Source organism: Neophocaena asiaeorientalis, unplaced genomic scaffold (genome assembly GCF_003031525.2).
Source record: "Neophocaena asiaeorientalis asiaeorientalis breed wild unplaced genomic scaffold, Neophocaena_asiaeorientalis_V1.1 scaffold192, whole genome shotgun sequence".
In the NCBI taxonomy this organism is placed as follows: Eukaryota; Metazoa; Chordata; class Mammalia; order Artiodactyla; family Phocoenidae; genus Neophocaena; species Neophocaena asiaeorientalis.
Window position 1 is genome coordinate 5,352,761 of NW_020185326.1, and position 21,432 is coordinate 5,374,192.

At 49.2% G+C, this 21,432-nt stretch overlaps 1 protein-coding gene across 1 annotated transcript in view; it reads left to right on the forward strand.

Moving 5' to 3' along the window:
- The window catches only part of IGFBPL1 (insulin like growth factor binding protein like 1), an 11,554-nt gene extending 238 nt beyond the window's left edge, over positions 1-11,316 (forward strand). The window contains 4 exon segments of the mRNA XM_024734381.1: positions 1-92; positions 8,675-8,784; positions 9,427-9,543; positions 11,167-11,316. The exon segment at positions 1-92 is cut by the window's left edge and continues 55 nt beyond it. Coding sequence (XP_024590149.1) covers positions 1-92; positions 8,675-8,784; positions 9,427-9,543; positions 11,167-11,316 — 469 coding nt within the window.
- The last annotated feature ends 10,116 nt before the right edge of the window (positions 11,317-21,432 follow it).

The window sequence follows — 21,432 nt, forward strand, 5'->3', positions numbered from 1 at the left end:
CAGCGTTTGCGCGCTGCGCCTGCGCGCCCGGCAGGTGCCGCGCGCGCACCCCGGCCACCTGCACAAGGCGCGGGACGGACCCTGCGAATTTGGTGAGTCTGGCTTCTGCCCTGCACTGCTGGGGCGGGTAAAGAAAGAGGGACCCCGACCCCCTGGGCTGTGGGGTGAAGGATCACCCCGTGCGCCGCGATGGACAGCACTGCACGGGCCTCAGTTTTCCCTCGGGTCAGTTTTTCCTTACCTGGCCAGTTACTTAAGGAGGCCGGAACAGGAATCCACAACCTGTACCCTTCCTTACCAAACCCATGGAGACACCAGCCACCGAGCTGGTCGTAATTTTGATGAGCCTGCTGTCCCTTTTGGTACTTAAGTAATTGCTGGTACAGTTATTTCCAGGCCTGGCATGTTTGCCTCCAGGAGACTGGGAGTTTGGGGAGCAGGGTGTTCCTACTGGAGATGAAGCAAGAAGGCCCCTGTCCCTGGAAACTTGGAAATAATGTGCTGCCCACTGGGGGGTCTGAGGCAGCCCCCGAAGCACAGGAAAGTCACCGCTGGCTGTTCCTGGTTGGGGCTCCCAGTGGAGGAGAGAGCTGGCTGGTGTTTCCCTGGCTGCAGCCTTGGGCTGGTTCCTTCCAGGGGCTGTATCAGCCCCTGTGGAGCCACTGTAGAGGTTCCTCCACTTCAAACCTTTGTTTCTGCCCTGTGGCATTTAAACAGTCCTGTCTCCTTTCTTCTCGTTCCTGTCACCCGCTTTTACAATCTGCTTTCCTCAGCAGTTAATTCACAGGCAGGTCTCTTTGTTTCCAGACAGGTAACACTTTCACTTCACATGCAGGAGACATGAGAAATGCTGACCAGGTCCCCAGACTCTAACCGGTGCTGATGGTCTCAGATGATTCCTCCCTGGGCTGGTCTTCTGTTCCTAAGAGACAGCTGCCTTGAAGGCATTTAGACCAAATCTGCTGTTATGCAGAGGAAACTGAGGCCCATGGGGCAAGGGACTCATCCAGGGTGATCTGTAAAGCCTGGCTAGCTTCTGGGTCCCCAGCACCCTATTCAGTACTGTTTCAGGACAGGACTTGATAGTGTTAAGTCAGGCAGGTGGCGGTTGCCATGGTTACCAGAGTGTGGCCAGATGGCAGATGGAAGCCCCATACCCCTAATTCATTGAAAATTACCAAATGACAAGTAAATGTGACAGCTCCTCCACTCCGATCTGTGGGCTCTGAGCCCACCTCAGGCACAGGCCCTGGGAGTAAAGATGTTCATGGGGCCAAACAGAGGCAATTCAGAAGCTGCTCTTAATGATCCCATTAGTGACAGGCGTCAGGCCTCCCCAGAATTTTGCTCTCCTTCCCTACCAGCGATTGTGTCATCAGCCACTATCCAGACCCCGGCACTGTTTTCCCATCTCGTTTTATCCTGAAATGTTTGTGTGGCCCCCCTGCCCTTGTGTCCTGGTGAAGCACGAAGGTATGGACGGGGGATCTTTTCCAGCCACGGAAGGCAGCACCTCATTCTGTGCTGCCCTCAAGCCATCCTTTATCCAGATGACTTGGCAGGAGCACTTTTTAACAATGCCCCTGGGGACCTTGCTTGAAGGGAAACAGACTGTCAGAGCAGCAGCTGTTCTGCTTCAATATTGGTAATAAAATCACCCCTCCTCAGTCCTCACCTGTGCCTTCAAACAAGCAAGCACCTGACTTTAAGGGAATGAGGCCTCTGTAAATATTAGGCTCCCGCAGTGTGGGAAGTGTTCTTACCCATGCCTCTGAGGGGCATTTGGAAACAGTTTTCAGGCTTAAATTCTGACCTTTCCCCCTACTCTCTGAAATGCCCCAAAATGCTATTAATGAGAGTAATCCTTTGATCAACACACATATATTGAAGACCCACTATGTTCCCACATAAGAATAATTCTTTGCTGTTGGAAATCACTTTTGCATTCCATCTTCTTCCTTGATTTTTACAACTACCCTGGCCAGGTCTCACTCCCATTTAATAGAAGGGCAAACTGAGGCAGACAGAAGAGAATTCCCTGGAGCCACATAACTAGTTCCCAGCTGAGGTGGAGCTCCAGCCTGAGTTTTCCTGGCTGTTTTCAGATGGGGCCATGCAAGTGGACAGGGGATCTTTTCTAGCCACGGGGCAGCACCTCATTCTGTGCTGCCCTCAAGCCATCCTTTATCCAGATGACTTGGCAGGAGCACTTTTTAACAATGCCCCTGGGGACCTTGCTTGAAGGGAAACAGACTGTCAGAGCAGCAGCTGTTCTGCTTCAATATTGGTAATAAAATCACCCCTCCTCAGTCCTCACCTGTGCCTTCAAACAAGCAAGCACCTGACTTTAAGGGAATGAGGCCTCTGTAAATATTAGGCTCCCGCAGTGTGGGAAGTGTTCTTACCCATGCCTCTGAGGGGCATTTGGAAACAGTTTTCAGGCTTAAATTCTGACCTTTCCCCCTACTCTCTGAAATGCCCCAAAATGCTATTAATGAGAGTAATCCTTTGATCAACACACATATATTGAAGACCCACTATGTTCCCACATAAGAATAATTCTTTGCTGTTGGAAATCACTTTTGCATTCCATCTTCTTCCTTGATTTTTACAACTACCCTGGCCAGGTCTCACTCCCATTTAATGGAAGGGCAAACTGAGGCAGACAGAAGAGAATTCCCTGGAGCCACATAACTAGTTCCCAGCTGAGGTGGAGCTCCAGCCTGAGTTTTCCTGGCTGTTTTCAGATGGGGCCATGCACCTCTAGCACTCTGGAAGGTGCTGCAAATTGGCTACCCTTGAATCTTCAGGGCTTCTCAGTCTGAATCCACCTTCCTTTTTTCCCCCAAGGCTTGTTGCTGGTTCCTCTGTTTAGCACCAGGTGATGGCTCCTGAGAGGAACAGGTATAGCTTCACAGAAGGGGAGGCACCTGAGAGGAGCCTTGAAGGATGGGTAGAAAATTCCTGGGTTGAGAAGGGGGGATGGGGAGGCACAGCATGAACGAATACAAGGAGGAAGGAGATCCTGGGGCGAGTGTGAACAGTGGACCCGTGGGCAGTACCCAGTGGGATGGTTGGCAGAGGAGATGATACCCAGAGTAGTCTGGGGCAGGCTTATTGCAGGCCTTGAGTGCCATGCTGCAGGGTGACACTTCATTCTGTACTGAGTTATTAGTTCCATTTCTCAACAGTAAGGTGGCATGGCGTTGTTGTTACTGTTATTATCAGTAACAGTACTGTAATTGTTATCATTACTTTAAAAGGCTGCTTTGGGGGAATTCCCTGGTGGTCCAGTGGTTAGGACTCCAAGCTTCCACTGCAGGGGGCACGGGTTCAATCCCTGTTCGGGGAACTAAGATCCTGCATGCCACGCAGCCAAAAATAAATGAAATAAAATAAAAGGCTGCTTTGTTCCAGGTATGCAACCTGACTGTTTGCTAGCATTGGGAGGAGGTTGGGATCCTGCAGAAAGCAGGTTGAGGTCGTGTTTTGAATGCTGCACTAAATAGGAATGGGGTCCCGTGCCAGTGCCCGTGGGGGCACTGAGCCCCTGAAGCTTCAGTGAGCTCTTGAGATCCAAAATCTTAGAAAATTCGCCTCGGTTGAAATTCCAGCTGCACTTAGAAACCTCAGTCTGTGCAAGGCGTGTGTTACCAGGTAACCAGGAGAGGCAGCGAATACCACTTTGTGAGAGGGACAAAGAAGGGGGGGCCTCGTGTTCAAAAGCCTTTCATGCCGAGGGAGGGGGCTTGAGGCATAGGCTGCAGGGAGCCGGATTAAGCTGTTTCTGGTTCCACATCCTCACATTGACTATTAGCATAAATTATCAGGGCTGTTCAGTGTGTTGATTATTAAAGTCTTTGGTTGTGTGCTTTTTTCATACGAGCAGATGGGTTCCTGGTGGATGACTTCTGATATTCTTTCCTTCCCAAGCGCCATTAACTTTAAAGAAATCTCAGAGGCATTAAGGAAGATCTTTCATTCCAGCCATCAAAGACACTCAGTTGACAGGGTGGGGGGACAGATCCCCACACACTTAGCAATATCGATCCCTTTCATTTGTATAGATCCACACGGTTAATAACACAGTCACATTCATTCTCTCCCTTCACCCCGGAGGATGTAGGGCCACAGTCATTACCCTCATTTGCAGATAAGGAGGAAATTGTTAGCAGCTTGCCCAATGGTTAGCAACCAGGCCCCCGGGCATTTGAGTTTCCCTTGGTGCTATTTGGCCCACCCCCAGTGCCCACCTGGGTGACTATTCTGTTACCTGATGGGTAGGTTTGTGCCAGCCTAGCATTTCCAGGGCTGTTGCTGACACAAGCAGAAGGAAACGAGTGTTTAGCAAGGAAGAACTAGGGAGACAAAGCTGGCACATTCACAGACCGGGCTGACCAGACACCATCCTCCCTCCTGAAAGCCACATGACTCTTGCCAAAGGCAGGTAGAAAGGAGAGCCCTGGCTCTTCCAGGAGCGTGGCAGCTCGGGCAGCAGCAAGGTGAGAGGCTGCGCCCCGGGCTCGCCAGAGTGAGGGCTCTGGGCCACGGCCTCTGGAGCCTTCAGGCGGGGCCCGACCGGTAGGCCCACTCACCAGAGGTCAGTAAAGGGTCCTGAGCAGGCAGGGCATCTTCAAGGAGACCACCCTTTGGGGTGGCACAACCTGCCGAGTCCTCAGGTCCCTCCGTGGAAGCCTTTTACAGTTGGCAAGAGGTCTTTTTACTGTCCTCACAACAGCCTGTGTAGAGGGCACAGGGGAGAGAATGGACTCCTGTGCCCATTTTAAAGAAGAAACTGGAGTGTGGCAGAGACAGGATTGAACCTGCCTGTGGTAGTCATATGTGGAGGACCCCAGCGCCACACTCGAATGAGCCCTTGGGGACAGTAAGACTGGGAATGTCCTGCCAGGGTTAAGGACACATTGCCCATTTAATGGTATCTTCACAAGAGCTGTTCCCTGGGGTGATTATGGAGAGTTTCATTTCTGTGCAGAAAAGAGTAAACATAGCAGGCCTGAGGCTGTTATCCTTAGAAAGCCCTGCTGGCGAGGCTGACCCTTGGCTGGTGTCTGAGAATTTGGATGTGGGGAGGCTTCCCACCGTTTCCAGAACTGATAAGAGTAGCTCACTGTACAAACAGCATGGTTTATGCTGCACACCTGCTTTACTTCTGGGAGTCTGGAATTTTGGTACGTAGGAGGCAGAGGCTGGGGGACTGGACCCCAATAAAAACCCTGGGCACTGAATGTCTAGTGAGCTTCCCTAGTAGAGGGCACGCCACACGTGTTGTCACAAGTCGTTGCTGGGGAATTAGGCACGTCCTGTGTGACTCCACTGGGAGAGGCTCCTCAAAGTGTGCTCCTGGCTTCCCGGGTCTTTGCCCCATGAGCCTCTTTTCCCTCTGCTGAGTTGCTTTGTCTCTGTTTGTTGTAATAAATCCCAGCTGTGAGTAAACTGTGCCGAGTCCTGTGAGTCCTTGTAGCAAATCATTGATCCTGGGACTTATCTTGGGGGCCCCCAACACAATCCCTAAGGAACTCTTTCTTATTCTGGAATGGAGTCCATATGGCTAACAAATGTTTCACTTTAAAAATCCATGTGGGATTAATGGAATCAGCGTGCCTGGGTTTGCATCTTCACTCCTCCAGGTGCTTCACTTTTCTGAGCCTTGGATTTCTCATCTGTAAAGTGGGGCTAAAAGCACCTACTTCACAGGGCTGGTGTGAGGATGAAAGGAGTGGCAGACATGGAACTCCCTGTCATTTCAGGAGAAGGCAGGATGGTGTAGGACAGAGCTCAGAGCTAGACCGCTGGGCTCATAGCCTCACCCAGCTGTTTAAGGCTGGGTAACCCTGGCTAGCTCCCCCATCTGGCAGCTGGGGAGATTGCTGGAAGGATCGAATGGCTTAAGCCTGTAAGCAGAAGGGTGGTATTATTACCATTAATACTATCATGATAATGATGACTGATTGTAAAGAGCTATTATGGATAAAAATATTTTAAATTTAAAATCAGATGTTAAAATTAAAAACAGATTAAGCAACATGAGGACAATTTTCAAGATAACTGAACAATGCTATATCTTGGGTATGGTGGTGGTTACACGGCGTATGCATTTGTCAAAACTTAGAACTGTACACTAGAGGGAATGAATGTACTGTATGTACATTTAAAAAGAAATCAAAATTTGAACATCACTTTATCACCAAAAGCAGGGGGCTCTTTTGGAAAAGAAGTGCTATTTTCTGCCTTGAAATTAGTGGCAAAGGCAGTATTTCCAAGATGGTCTTTCTTAATTGTAGTTATGGAAAAAGGGGGAAATGCAAAGAGAGAGAAAGATGAAATGTGATTTACTGGCTTATTCATTTAGGCCTGAAAGGGATTGATGAAATCTCATTTAAAATTTATGACTCTACATGAAAGAAAGTAAAGCATGTTGATTGAGTGTCCCTTTGGAATCTACTGAGGGCTTTGGAATAAGATGCAGGTCTGATTGTTCCCACGGCGAGCCATTTGACGACTGGTTTGGGCTCCAAAGGAAGTAATGCTGGCAGGGGGTTGTGAATAAATTAGACTTTCTTTGTCATCCATTGCAGATGGGGCTCTGCCAGAGAGCAGCAGTGCTGTGGTTCTTTGTAGCAGTCAGCAGGTGGCTGGGTCACGTTGGGCAATGTTAGAAGCCTAGAACCTTAGTCCATTCAGGGGACTGGCTACACTCGGGGCTGTGGGTAGCGGTGTGGTGCTTGGAGGGCGTTCAGTTGGTCACAGCTGAAGGAGTGAGCTGATCAGGCTGAGGGGGAAGAAAGCAGCCTGGGGGTAAGGAGGGCAGGGTCTGTATTCAACTCACTGGAAGCCATTTGAGGCACCCAAGGTGCTGTGGGGCTCCTGAGGGCAGCCCTGAGATTAATAGGTGGGAGTTACAGGAGGTGAGTTTTAGCTCCAGGTGAGAACAAGGTTTCTAACCAGCAGAGCCAAGGACGGAAGGACCTGGCTTCATAGGTAGTGAGCTCTCCATCACTGGGGGCATGCAAGTGAAGACTAGATGAGCCCGTCACAGATAGGCACATGCTCTTGGGGAGTTGGGCCCCTCCAGTTTGAGACTCCATAGCTCTAAGACACTTTCCCAGAGATTTTTTGGCACCAGTTTGACAGGGTCTGCCTCCCAGTCTGTCTGGAGGGGTCAGGCCAGTCTCATTTCTGCGCCCCTTCACTCCTTCCCTCCATGCTCTTGCTCCAGCCTTCTGTCTCTCTCCCTTTGTTCTCCTTTTTCACTGCAGCCCCACCTAGGTGGGCCAGGGCCCTTTCCCTCTCCAAGGCTGGCCTGTGGAGGGCTGCAGGGATGTCCGAGTCCCCAGGTGAAGCCCCAAGAGTCGTGAACTCTGCATTTTGATGGCCCAAGGGTGAATGTGTTTGCTCTTTTGTCATGCCTTTCTTCGCGGAGTCATCTGTTTAACAGGCCTCCCCTGCCCCCCACTTGCATATTGTGTTAACTCAAACCCTCAGTTTCACACTCATCACGTGGTAAGATCAGCTCAACAGCACTGTGAAGCAGGGGGTATTATCCCCATCTTACAGACAGCAGACCTGAGCAGAGAGCATACTCCTCACCAAGCCTCCACACTGCGCCTCGCCCAAGACCCCACGGGCCCAGCTGCGAGGGTGGGTCTGTGAGACGAGATGAAGCAACTGCACTGCAAGGCAGGCTGGGTTTCAGTCAGTCAAAGCGGGCAGACGCCCTGGTCCTGGACTAGGACACACCCCCAGGCCCTCAGGATGGGGAGCTGGGGGCGCACTCCACGTAGAGGGAAGGCAGGGCAGGGCAGGGCAGGCAGGTACGCTGAGGGCCGAGCGGAGGGCCTGAAAGCTGAGGCAGTTGGACCTGATTCTTTTAGTTCCAGTGTGAGCAGAGCAGATGCCAGGCACAGGGAGAAGGGCAGAGTGTGGAGTATCAGCTAAGAGTGTCTAACTCAAATGCTACATGCTCTCCTGTCCCGCCCAGCGAGCCCACACCCGCCCCGTCCTTCCTGTAGCGTGCTGGCAGCCTAGCACCACATTGCCGGATTCCCTGATTTACCTTTCTCCACGCAGCGCAGCGAGGCTCGGTGTCCGTGCCTGCAGTTTTATCCTCGAGGATGGGGAGGTGTGTGGAGCCTGTGATATGCAAATGAGCATCTTGAACCGCAGGGGGTCTCAGCAGGGGGTGAGGGCAGCTGTTCTGCATGGCGTTATTCTTTGAAATGCCCTCCATGCGGAAGGAGAAAAGCCCATCTGGTAGAAGACTCTGCCTCGGGTGAAGTGACACCAGCCCCTCCCGGAGCCTGGCGCACTGTCAGTGTAGTTGAGCTGTAAGCAGATGGCAGCTGGGGTCCTGGAAGGGATCCTGGGAGGGAGTGTGATGAGACCACAGACAGACATGCTGGGCGACTTTGAGAAGTCGCCTTTCCTCTCTGGATCCCTGTTTTCCTGTTGGTAGAACAAAGGCAATGTAGGAGGAAACAAGTAGGCATCCTTCCAGGTCTAAGAAAACTCTCTCTTCTACGATTCCTTGCCTATGAGTGTGTCCTTTCTGTGGGGAGCTCTCATCTGCCCCAACATGCTCTCTGCAGGCAGGGTATCTTAGATGTGGGGGGCTTGATCAGGGTCAAGGCTGTCTTCCCTTGTCTTCTTCTCCCAGCTCCTGTGGTCATCACTCCACCCCGGAGTGTTCACAATGTCACCGGGGCACAGGCGTCCCTGTCCTGTGAGGTGAGAGCTGTGCCTGCCCCAGTTGTCACATGGAGGAAGGTATTTATATCCAAGAACTTCTCTGTGTGTGTGTGTTTGGGGGTGGGGTGGGGTGTATAAATGTTTTTTAAGGGTGTGTGTGTGTTTATATGTGAATTGGAGGATTAAAAAAAAAATTATGTTCCACCCCTCTGCCTCCAGATTTATGCCTCAAAACTTTTACCCCAAACCTCTCCCCAGAGAAGGGGTGTTGCCATTTGCTCCCTCTGCCACTTAGCTGTCCAGGAAGTTCTGCTGTTTATCTAGCCTAGGTCAGCTGAGATGAAGTTAGAGCTTCCTTCACTGGATCTGGGTTTTAGAAAGACTTGGCTGGTGGCAAATGACCCAATCCTATTCCAAAACTAGATCTTTCTGCAGTTCAGTTTTTGAGAGACTGGCATATGTTGTCTCCTTATCTCAACAGCCCTGAGAAAGGCAATGAGATTCTGATAGTGGTGGTGTCTACATCTTCGCTGTCCAGCAGGGGGCACTGTCTGTACGTACGTTCAGGCTTAGGAAGAAACTGGCATTTAATAGGAATAAGAGATACTAGGGTCAGCCTTCAAGTCAGCAGGAAGGTGAAGACAACGAGGGTGTCTGTGGGGTGGTCCTTATCCAGAAATGCTTTTTCTAAATCACTCCTGGTTTTTCTGTCCTCTGTAGGTCACACGGTCTCCTGAGGGCACTCAGGTGCTGAAGGACCTGCCTGGGGACCACATCAATATAGCTGTCCAGGTGCAAGGGGGCCCTTCTGACCACGCGGCCACGGCCTGGGTTTTGGTGAGTATCTCATTTGTTTAGGATTATTGGCTATTATTGACTGGCCCTTATAAAGCACCTTTTATATTTCTATAACATGTTACACCTTTCAAATACTCTGATCCATTTCTCCTTGGACCCTACAGTAACTGAGAGGAAAGCAGGGCAGGTAGTATAACCCCTGAGAGCAGAAGTGATCTTCAGAGGTAGGCAGAATTATGGCCCCGGAAAGATGTCTATGTGCTAATCCTTGGAACTGGTGGATATGGTATGTTGTGTGGCAAGAGGGGAAAAAGGATGGAATTAAAGTTGTTAATCAGCTGACTTTAATAAAGTTATCCTGGGTTATCTGGGTGGACCCGATATAATCACAGGAGTCCTTTAAACGTGGAAGAGGGAGGCAGGAGAGAGAGCCAGAGAGATGGCAGTGTCAGAAGACATGAACTACTGTTGCTGGCTTTGAAGATGCAAGAGGGGGCCACAGGCCAAGGACTGCAGGCAGCCTCTAGAATGCTTCTCTTAGGGCTTCTAGAAAGAAGGCAACCCCGCTGATACCTTGGGTTTAGCCCACTGAGACCCATTCGGACTTCTGACCTCAAGAACTGTAGATAATAAATTTGTGTTGTCTTAAGCCATTAAACGTGTGGTCATTTGCAACAGCAGCCATAGGAAGCTAATACACTTGCCTGAGACCACACGGCTGATAAAGATGGAAGATGGCAGATTCACATCCTCCTACAGGGCTCTTCTATGCCCCGTGCGGCAGTTTGGCTGAGAAGAGGGAACGCCCTGTGTTTAAAAGGGCGATGGAGTGACGAGATGGGGGCCCGAGTGGGGCTAGTTACCCTACCTCTCAGAGCTTCAGCGTCCACAACCATAAAAAGAGGGCCTTGGACTAGACCATGTCCAGTGACCCTAACAGTCTGTGACTTACCTGCGAGTCTCCTGTAATGTGAGGGTAACGATGCTCCGCCTTCAGCCACCATGGGATCAAAATGAGACGGGTGCACAAACCCTCTCCAGTCTGTAGTGACTCACAGTTGAGAGAAGCTGTTACGACGAGAGAAAGCAAGAGAGGAGGGAGCTACTGTGGATCTCCTCTGCAGGGGCGTGAGACAGGCCCTTGAGGGTGTCCTCCTCATTCCACCCCCATCTCGGCCAGCGTGGGCAACTTCTCCACCCAGCTCAGAGACTCAGAATGCAGTTGGGTCCACGGCTTTTTCACATCAAGCATATTCCCCTCCTTTTATTACAAGGAGAGGTGGGGGAAGGTTGTCTCTGGTGTTATTTTGAAAAGGCTGCATCCGTTGGGAGCATTTGAGGGCTATTCTGTGGTCAGTAGGGTTTTGTTCTTTTAGTTTGCAGTATTTTCCTTGGAATCTATACCTATCACCTTCAATAAAAGGACCAGGTAGCTCACAGTAAAAGGCAGAAATGCAGAGGAAACATTAAAATGAGAGCCAGGATAGAGAGGGTACTGAGAAGGAAGTTTAACTCTTTCTCGGCAGCCAAGGCAAGAAGAGAAATAGAGGGTGAGCTCTGTCTTATTTTGAAAAGGAGTAAGTGTTCAGAATCATTAAGAACTAAATAAGTAATTTTGCTATGCCATATATGACTGTACAAACTTGCCTGTTTAACTTCTAGATCAACCCTCTGAGGAAGGAAGACGAGGGGGTGTACCAGTGCCATTCAGCCAACGCGGTTGGGGAGGCCCAGTCGCACGGCACAGTCACCGTGGTGGATCGGAGCCAGTACAGAGCCGCCCGCTTCCCAGGTCCAGATGACCACATGTGAGGGGGTAATGTGCATGTTCCAAGTCATCTGCAGTATTTGTACACCTGTGTCACGGGAGATTGAGATGAGTCATAAGATGCATAATAAATAAGAAGAAAAATACATGAATCAAGGAAACCAGAGAAATGCAAACCAAGAGTAGGAACATATTACGAAATTGGCAGGTAGACTCTGTGGTATGTTCTACACACGTATCACACTGGGCTTCCCACTAGGATGCAAAGTCAAGAGCTGTGAGTGTTATGGGTGTCCGTCAGGTGAAAAAGACCACCTATTTTTTTCTATTTCTCCAAGTCCGCCCAGTGAGGGTGCTAAGAGAGCAGACGTGGTCACTATGACAGCACCCAGGTGAAAACACGCCCGCAAAGAAGACAGTCTGAGCTTCCTGGGTCTATTCCCAGGTTCTTCCTTGTCTGTAGCTCTGCAAGTAGTTAGAGCTTCTAGAAACAGGGAGGAAAATGTAAGGTGTAAAATCGTCAAATAGGAATTCAGTGAGGAGATGGCTCTTAAAGTTGCCCTCCTGATACTTAAGTTTTAGTTTTTTATATATGTGTATAGTTATATATATGTATCAAAAAGTCAAGTATCGAGACTTTTTGTCCTGTACACTTGTATGTATACTTCTGTATGTACATATGTGTGTATGTATGTTTCATGTTTTAAATATATGTATAATTTATAAGTACATATATTTATATTTTAAAAACAGAAATGATACCAGGGTATGAATATAGTCTACTATAAATGAGTTTTCAAAGGGGTCACAAAGAGCCATGGAATTTTAATACCATTGCCACAGCCCAGTCCGTGAGTTCCCTCTACAACATGCAGAATTGGCCGGCTATTGCTTGCATACCTCCAGGGACACAGAGCTCACTACCACCAAACAACCATCTGTGGATTTTTCCAATAGTTGAAAGTTTTTCCGCACATTAAGCTGGAATCTGCCTCCCATCCATTGGCCTTACATGTATTTCCTAGACCCCCACAGGCGTCTCTGCTCCCACCGGCACCACCCCTGGTTGGGGAGAGATTTAAAGTTAGCAGCATTTCCCCCACCTTCCATCTAACACATAGTTGACTACGACAGAGCAGGCTTTCTTTCTCTAATTCTTTTCCCTCTTTTCTTCTAGGGTCTTAGAAACATTGATTACAGGATGATGGAAAAGTCAAGTCATGGATCTTGTTTGCTTTGTGAAGAATTGGAAGAACTGTGTTTGTAGATAACCACTTTCGTATGTTTTTAAAAATTAGATGCAAACTAGATTCGTATGCAGATGTAGTTTTTAGCAGGGCAAACATTGGGAAAACAGACTGCATGTAGCCTTTTTATACTTCTGAAATGAATAGCTCTGTGAGAATTCTTTTTTTAACTTCTCCCTCCAAGGGAAGGTCACCTTAGGTATCTTTGTAATTCTAAAGGGCTGGACCGAGGTGTGTGTCAGCTGTGACTCTTTACCTCATCTGTCTAGGGCTGATTAGTGACTTAGTATGTGTTGTAGGAAGAGGGGGGAGGGTCCTGCTGTCCTCTGCCTGACCTCTCTAACTTTGCTGTGTGAACTGGGTAGGTCCCTCCCTCTCTGAGCCTTGTTCTCTTCAGCTGTGAATGTGGTATTTGGACTGGATGTTACCCATGTCCCTTCAAACACTGCCATCCTGGAGTAAGATGGTCCTACAGAAAAAATATGGGAAGTATAGTCTTAGCATTCTTTTAAAAATAATATTCCCTCAAAAACAAATGCCATTGCTTCATATGAAGGTGTGGACAGCTGTTATTCCTGCTGCTTTCCCATTTTAAAGAGACTTAGTCCTAGATGGAACACTTAACCAGACTCAGGGGCCCCTTGGCTGGGCATCTGGGGACCAAGATGTCCACTTATTAACAAGCACAGCATTCTCTAACCAAGCTGGCAGTGGAGACCTGGCTTTTGGACATCAAATTGTAAAAATGGGGTTAACTGCTCTCTCTGGGCTGTGGAATTAGAGTGTAGTAGAATACATTTTACTTAGAGATGTTTTGACCTTAACCAGAAATAAAGCTTTCTTTCTTTTCTTTTAATCAAGAAAGAAAAAAGGAGAATATTTAATATCTGGCCTAAAAAAATAGACCCCCTAGGTGACTAAAATTTTTTAAAATCAGAATTGGGATCTCACATATGGATAGTTGTTAAATTTCACTGTCCTGTCTGTGGTCACTTCCCATCTCTGGGACGGCAGGCAGGATAAGCATTAATGTCCCTCCCCCTTTACAGATGAAGAAAACCAGGCTCTGAGAGTAAAGCGCTTGCCTGAGGCCTGAAAGCCTCTGAGAAGGACAGGAGCTGAGGGCATCTGGTCCTCTTTGGCACCCTTTCCACTCCATGGTGCTGCTTCTCAGAAAAATCTCGTAACTATGGAAAGGAAGATGCTGCCATTTCCACAGGTTTCAGGGATTCTCCTTAAGGTCCATCTCACTCTCAAGCCACTCACACTGGGCATTGCATTTTGGAGTCCTTTCTGGAATTGTATTTTCTGCCTTTAAGCCTGGCTGTTCCACATCTGAAATGCTGGGGTGGCATCACCCTGACGTACATAGCAGGAGGGTGACCCAGGAATCCAGAAACATGAGGTCCATTTGGGAATTCACCCCTATCTTTCTGGGTGACCCTGAGAAAGTCCCCTTCACTTTCTGGACCTCGATTCCTCATTTGAATAAGGGAACGAAACTAGATGGGTGGTTTTCAAACTTTAAAAACATTGGAACCCCTTCTTCAAATAAAGTCAAAATTGAACCTGATCAAAAGGGAAGCTGTCCTTGTCTGCTGGAGGTTGGGCCTTCCAGGGGATCTGCTCGCGTCCCCGCCCTACTAGGCTCCCCCAAACCCCACGGCAGTGATTTCCGTATCCAAGTCTGCAGTTAATTCCTCTGTGATTTGAGTGGTTGGGAGATGGCTTGGGAAGAGACTTAGTGAAACCATGTCAGAGGAATAGGGAACTGTAGAGAAGGCAGTAGAACATCACGCATCTGCTAATAAGCACATTCAGTGAAATCAGTTGAATCACCTCAAACTTGCCCAGTCAAATCTGGAGAGCTGGATGTGGACCCAACGAGCAGGGTAGGTGGAGCCCCGGGGTGACACGGCTGAGCATCAAGCCTGCAGGAGGCTGGGTGTAGCATCGTAATGATGTACAAAAAATAATAATAATAAATGTTACACTGTCTGAAGTTTTCACCAAAACCAAAAAGGCAGGTTAGCATGATTCTTCCAACCTAAAGACTCTTCACCTGGGAGAGCCCCAAGGCCTCTCAGAGGCTAAGCGAATGTGCGCTGTGGCTTTTATCATTTGGAAACATGATGCCCTCAGAGCCTATGTTTTCTACCCTATTTTCATAGATGTGATGATGTCACAGGACCCCTGCACTCTGAAAATAAATGTTTTTAGGGACAGTCTTTGTGGTCTCTGTCCTTAGAACGCTGCTGTAGGTGGGTCCAGGTCCTACTGATACTTCTCCATCATCCGTTATGCATCTTGCCCTTCTTTTGCTTGCCCACATCAACTACTGTCATCCGAATTGTCCTTACCTCTCACACCTGAGCTGTGGTTACTGTCGTACCTGGTCACCCTACTTGCAATTTTTAACCAGCCCTAACTAATCATCTACTGCCAGCCTGATCCTTCTAACTCCCTCTGAACTGGTGTCTCCCACTGTATAGGCATTCTACTATTTAATTCATTCACCTAGATCTGCCCTCTGTTACCCCACATGCACACGGAATAGCATTCTCCAGAGGCCAGAGGGTGCAGACACTGGCAATATGAAGGTATGTGGGACCTGGGCCCTGCACTCAGGTGAGACTTGAGTGGGGATGCGTGGGACAAGGTTGCCATCCTGCCACACAGCACAAGGTGTCTGCTTTGTGATCAGAGTAGGGGGAGATCAAGGAAGACTTCCTGGAAGAAGAGAGCCATCTGAGCTGGGGATTGGAGTGATGTGGGAGATTCCAGGCTAGGGAAGTAGCACGTAAAAGGAGCAGGGGTGGAGAAGTGCAGTGTAGTTTGTGCATGGGGAGTAGTGACCAGTTGTGGCTGAGAGCTCTAGTGGCAGGTAATGGGGTAGTTTGGGGCCACACCCCTAACTGCCATCAGAAGAGGTTGGACCTGATGCTATAAGAGGTGGGCCTGAATCTCAGTCTTCTATTGTCAACTGGGTTATAACTAGGCTTGAGGAAGATAATCCAAAAGCTAGTGTTCAATCCCAAAGGTATCCACTTTCCACCTTAAACAAGAAAGGGTAGTTTTTAGTCAAAATGGATTTTTTTCTTCAAGTTTTAGGGTGAAATTAATCCCATGTCTTTAAAAAACATTGCCCTCTCCGTTCCTCCAGAGGTGGACGATGCAGGCGAGATTAATAAGAAGGAGCAAACCAGTTGACAGTGAACAGCCTCCTATAATAAATTTCCTCATCCCCAGCCTTCGCCAGAGCCTCCTGAACATTAAATCAGAGAATGATTATTATGTGATCTTTTAATTAATTAAGGGAAACTGAAGTGCCCTGGTGTCTGCAGCCGAATAATGAATTCGGAGCGCAGGGAGCCCATCATCCAGGGCAGAAGTGGACACACTTGCCCATGCTCGGCTCAAGCCGACACCTCTCTCCTGGAGCCTGAACTTTTTTACGGTCATGACTGCCTCTGAGTTCAGCATTGACTGCACCTGTGTCTCCTTTCACTATGGCTGTCTCTTTGTTATCCTAAATCTCCCCCATGATATTAGGGAGTGGTTGGATGTCAGGGGAAGAGTAAAAATCATTAATGCTAGGGGATGGGAGGCAGGGAGCAGAAGCTTTTCTCACCTCCATTGGTAAATCCACCCACCACACACATCTACAGAGCACCTACTGGGCGCCAGGCACTGCTCGGTGCTGAGGGATCTACTGTTGCTCACAGCCCCCGGAGTAGCAGCCCTGGAGCTGGACCTGTCTCTGCTACTGAAGGTGCTGCAGTCATCCCTGGGATAGAGTAGGCATTAGATTTGGAGTTGAAAGACCCGGAACCAAGGTCAAACCCTGCCATGGTCTGTGGGTCTGGGGCACTTGCCTCTACTCTAGGAGCCTTCATTTCCTCATCAGTCCAGGCAGGTCAGCATCACTGCCCTGTCCTGCTGCCCTGAGGATCCCATGCATGAACGGACATGCACCGTCCACTCTCTAGGGGTTACTGAGGGCTGTGAGCTGAGTGGCAAGGACACAGGGAGTCAGATCAGACATGCTGGGGGTCTGCGGGAAACACAGCCTAGTGGGACAGAAAATCAGACCTGTGATAACGAACAAGAGCTTCCACAAGGCAAGACTAAAGGAAGGGTGGGTGCTATGAGCTCAAAGGGGCCAGAGATGACTTGATGGAGATGGTCAGAGAAAGTGTCCTGGAGGAGGTAGGTCCCCAACAAGGCTCCAAGACAATGGGCTGAATTTGGAGAGGAAAGAAGGAAGGAGAAAGAAACAGCATTGAGTAAGGCTGGAAGGTAGGAGGGAACAGCCCACAAGAGGATTAAGCTTTAAAAGCATCTTTGTAAGACACACTCTAACCATTGTGCAAAGAGGTGCTTCTGTGTGCCAGAGCGAGCTGTCCTCCAAAACTTGAGGACAACATGGAAGTGTCCCCATAAGTACGTTTCCGCTTCCTTCTGCACCTCAGTTGGGTCAGATGGTTTTTGCCAACGGCTGGGCATGGAAGCAGTGCATTCCACGCCAATGCCAGGGCCTTAAGAAGTAGCTGTGCCTTTTCTGTGCTTTCTTCCCCATCTAACAGGGGACATGAGGTCTCTAAGGCCCCATGCAGCAGGTTTTCACCTGGGCCTGTGGACTCATAGGAATTCTATAGATGACTGCATGGGGTCTATGAGCCCCTTGAAAGTGTGCCAGATTTTGTGTGGATGTGCATGTGTGTATTCCTGGTGAAAAAAATTAGCTTTCACTAGCGTCTCAGAGGAATACGTAACATAAAAATGGTCAAGAAGTACTGTAGACAGTGGAGCCACAAGATGGAAGGAACCTGTGTTTCTGAATCTCCACACGGAGGACAAGTGCTGATCGAGCACACCTGCATTAGATTATTATCTAATAAGCAAGAAATAAGGCACTGTTGTGTTGAACCCTGAAAACTTGGGGGTTTATTTGTTGTGGCAGCTAATGTTACCCTGATACACGTGGGGAGAGCATTTGTTTGGGGGCAAGAGACCTGTAATCCAGGCCACGCTCTGACCCCACTGAGTTCCTTGGCCTTGGACGGTCACTCAGTCCACTCTAGTTAAGTGAATGGGGAGGCTAGGGGCTCTCAAAGGCCCTCACAATGTGCCTTCCTGCTTTCCTTCCAAGGTCTTCCAATCTAGGATTAATGTACAGATCACTGGGGCTTGGGGGAATTAAGTGGTGCTCTCAACACACAGCAGTCTGGCTTCTGCCCCCACCCATGCACACAACCTGCCCTTACCAAGGTCTCCAGGGAGCCCCACGGCTTCAGCCTCCTCTTACTTGATCTCTTGGAAACACTTGATTCCACCCGTGGCTCCCTCCCGTTCCCACTTTCCTTGGCTTCTTGACTCCTCTCTCCCAGGTTCTCCTGCTTTTCCTTATTGCCTTTCACAGAATTCTCATCCTCCACCCGCCCCTTGTTGTCAGCATCATCAAGATCAAGCTATCCTTGCCCTCCCTGCAATCTGCTGAAAACACAGCAGACCCAGTGATCCTTTTAAAACATGTCAGATCACATTACAGCCCTGTTCCCCTTCTGGTTCCTTCACGGTTCAGAGTAAAGGCCCCAGTCAGCACAGTGGCCTTCAAAGCTCTCACCATCTGCCCCTCCCCCAGCCCTGCCTTTTCTCTGTCCTTGTCTCTCCCCAGTGCTTGCTCCATCCAGCTCCCTGGACACCTCAGGTGTGCTTCAGCCTCCAGACCTTTGCACCTGCCATTTCCACACCTCTTTCAGTCCTTTGTCATCTCTTCAGTGAGACCTTTGTTAAGTGATGGACCTCTTCAGATGGTCTGTCACTTATTGAAGATAACAATTCCTACCCCACCCCACCCATATTCCCTATTCCCCTTCCCAGACCCTTCTCCCTAATAACCGTAACCATCTGACAGACTAAATATTTCATTTATTTTGCTTATGGTCAGCCTCCCCCCGATGGGGAGGATGTGCAGGACTTTAGTTCCCTGCTGTATCGTCAGCACCAACAATACTGCCCAGCACAGAGCCAGCACTCAAATAAATAAATAAACTCACTACCTTGTCCCCAAACCTGCTCCTCCAGCTAGGCTCCCTTTCCCAGTGGGGGCACGACCACCCACTTTGTTGTCCCAGCAAGGAATTCAGGGTCACCCTTTCACTCTCCTTTTGCAAGCAGTCTGTCACCACACCCCAAAGCCCACCTCTTGGCTCCCAGGATCTCCCACCCATCCTCACACCTGGTTCAGGTCAGCATCCCTGGCATAGGCAGCAGTGTCCCGAGTGGGCTCTCACACCAAGCTGACCCCTCAACCTATCCTGCACATTGAAGCAGAGCCAGCTTTAGGAACCAAAATATGACCCAATCACTTTCCCTTGAAACCCTCGTGGCTGGACAACACACGGCCTTCCTCGCAGGGGTAAGGGCCCTTCCCCATCCAGTCCCTGCCTCCTCCCAGGTCTCTCCCTTCCTCACACCATTCCTTGCACCCTCCGTGCTTTCTCACAGACTCCGTGCCCTTTCCTCTCCCAGGAATACCCTTCCTGCATCCCTGTGCCAGATTACCTCCTTTTCATGCTGCAGAATCCCATGCTCCTGCCATTGGGCCTTTCCTTTGGGCTGAGCTGGGTGCAGAAGACAGTCAGAAGACCTGAATTTGAGTCCTGGCTCCACTTACTAGCTGAACATGGCTGGGCTTCCATGTTTATTTATCAAGCATGGAAAGATAATAATAAGTGCCTTGAGGGTAATCAGAAGCATTAAATGATATAACAAACATTATTGTAGGTGCCTTACATACATTGTGGGTGCTTAATATTATTTCTTTCTGTGAGCTTACAGTCTCTGTACTTCTACTTATCACAGCACTTTTCACCTTGGTCTGTAATTATCGCCCTGCCAGACCATGAGCCCCTGCAGGACAGGGACGGCCTCATTCAATTCTGTTTCCCTACAACTTGCCTAGAGCCAGCACCTTAGCCTTCAAATTAATTAACAAAGTGGCCACCAGAGGGCAGCCTCACACCCAGAATACAGCCAACCCAAACTGAAGTTCTTAAGTGGCCTGGCATCTGGGTGATGGAGCAGCAGCCTGACGGCTCCAGCAAAGAGGTTGGGTGTTTGGGATTGTTTGGCATTGCTGTGGGCTCTCCAGGCTTCAGGGTTTGATTATATGTGCTCTTAGTTTGCCTCCCCCTCCCCTGTCTCCTGGACCCAATTCCAAAGTGTGTGCTGCTCAGAAGGGGGTTCCCCCATACCAACAAGCAATTCTCAGACACAATCAGGTAGTAGAATTCAACTCAATTCTGACACTACCCAGAGACAGTGTCAAATCCCATTTAGGGGTCAGTCTTACTAGACTGTTGTCGTCCGTCCGTCGTCGTCGTCGTCGTCGTCGTCCCGACACCCCCCCACCCCCGCTTCAGAGGCCAGTCACAAGTCCAAGTTGTTACCTGTGCTTCTGACGGACAAGGCCCAAAAGTCACTTCATTAACATAACAAAAAACACCTTTATCACTCTCATCACTTAGGAAATTCCAAGGGTTTTAGGAGCTGTGCCAGAAATGCATGAAGACCAAATATATATGTCTCATTATAAATCACAGTATCACACCTTCCTCCTGGCCCATAGTGTAGGCACATGGGAAAATTACTCCAAATGAGCTGCATACGAAACCTCTCAGCTTCTCTTTCCTCCTCTGAAAAAAAGGGTAACCCCACTGCCTCCTTGACAGGATTATTGTGAGACTTCAAAGGCATGTAAGGCATAGAGACTGACAAACTAAGTGCTTGGTATAAGTTTGTCGAATGGGTGGATGCCCCGGAATTGCAACGTCTATGACCAAGTGAAGTCATCATGCAGGCAGTGTCCACACTCAGTAATGATGCCCGGTTCAGCCTCCCTGCTCACACTTCCCCGCATTCAGAGCAATGGTGATGAGAACAGAGGGATTTTGGGAGCTGAGCTGATTGGGAATCTGACCTATTTGACTCCTCAGTCTCAGAATCTTAGGGACTGAAATGAGGGACCTAGAAGATTATCCTTTTCCAGTCCCACCCCATACTGGGACACCCTCTACAAAACTCCTCTTTGGTTTAGAAATTTTTTTTAAAATTTACTTATTTTTTACTTATTTACTTTTGGCTGTGTTGGGTCTTGGTTGCTGTGCGCGGGCTTTCTCTAGTTGTGGCGAGCGGGGGCTACTCTTCATTGCAGCGCACAGGCTTCTCATTGCGGTGGCTTCTCTTGTTGTGGAGCACAGGCTCTAGGCATGCGGACTTCAGTAGTTGTAGCTCGCGGGCTCAGTAGTTGCAGCACGCGGGCCCTAGAGCACAGGCTCAGTAGTTGTGGCACATGGGCTCAGCAGTTGTGGCTCATGGGCTCTAGAGTGTAGGCTCAGTAGCTGTGGTGCACAGGCTTTGTTGCTCCGTGGCATGTGGGATCTTCCTGGACCAGGGCTTGAACCCGTGTCCCTTGCATTGGCAGGCGGATTCTTAACTGCCGCGCCACCAGGGAAGTCTGGTTTAGAAGTATTGAGAAGCAAATGAGGAATGAATTTGTTAAAACATTGAGATGTTGCATGTTAATCATTAGAGGCCCCACTGACACATCCACCCACTCACTCATTTCCCTACTTCACGAGAAACTTTGGCCATGGTGGAAAGTGCCTATAGCCTCCAAGAAAACTAGGTAAAATGTGCACTTTGGGGGGGCAGTCAGGGTCACCCCAGCCTTAGACAAATGGTGTAGAAAGGAGATCCTAGGAAGGCGAGATGAAGGGACCAAACAGACCCTGAGTCCTCAGGAAGCAGTTTCAGGCCAACTCCAAGGTAAGATACTGAACAAAATCGTTTCAATGCCTAGGTGAGATAATGGGGTGTTAAAGAGATGACGGGGTGGGGGGGTGCATT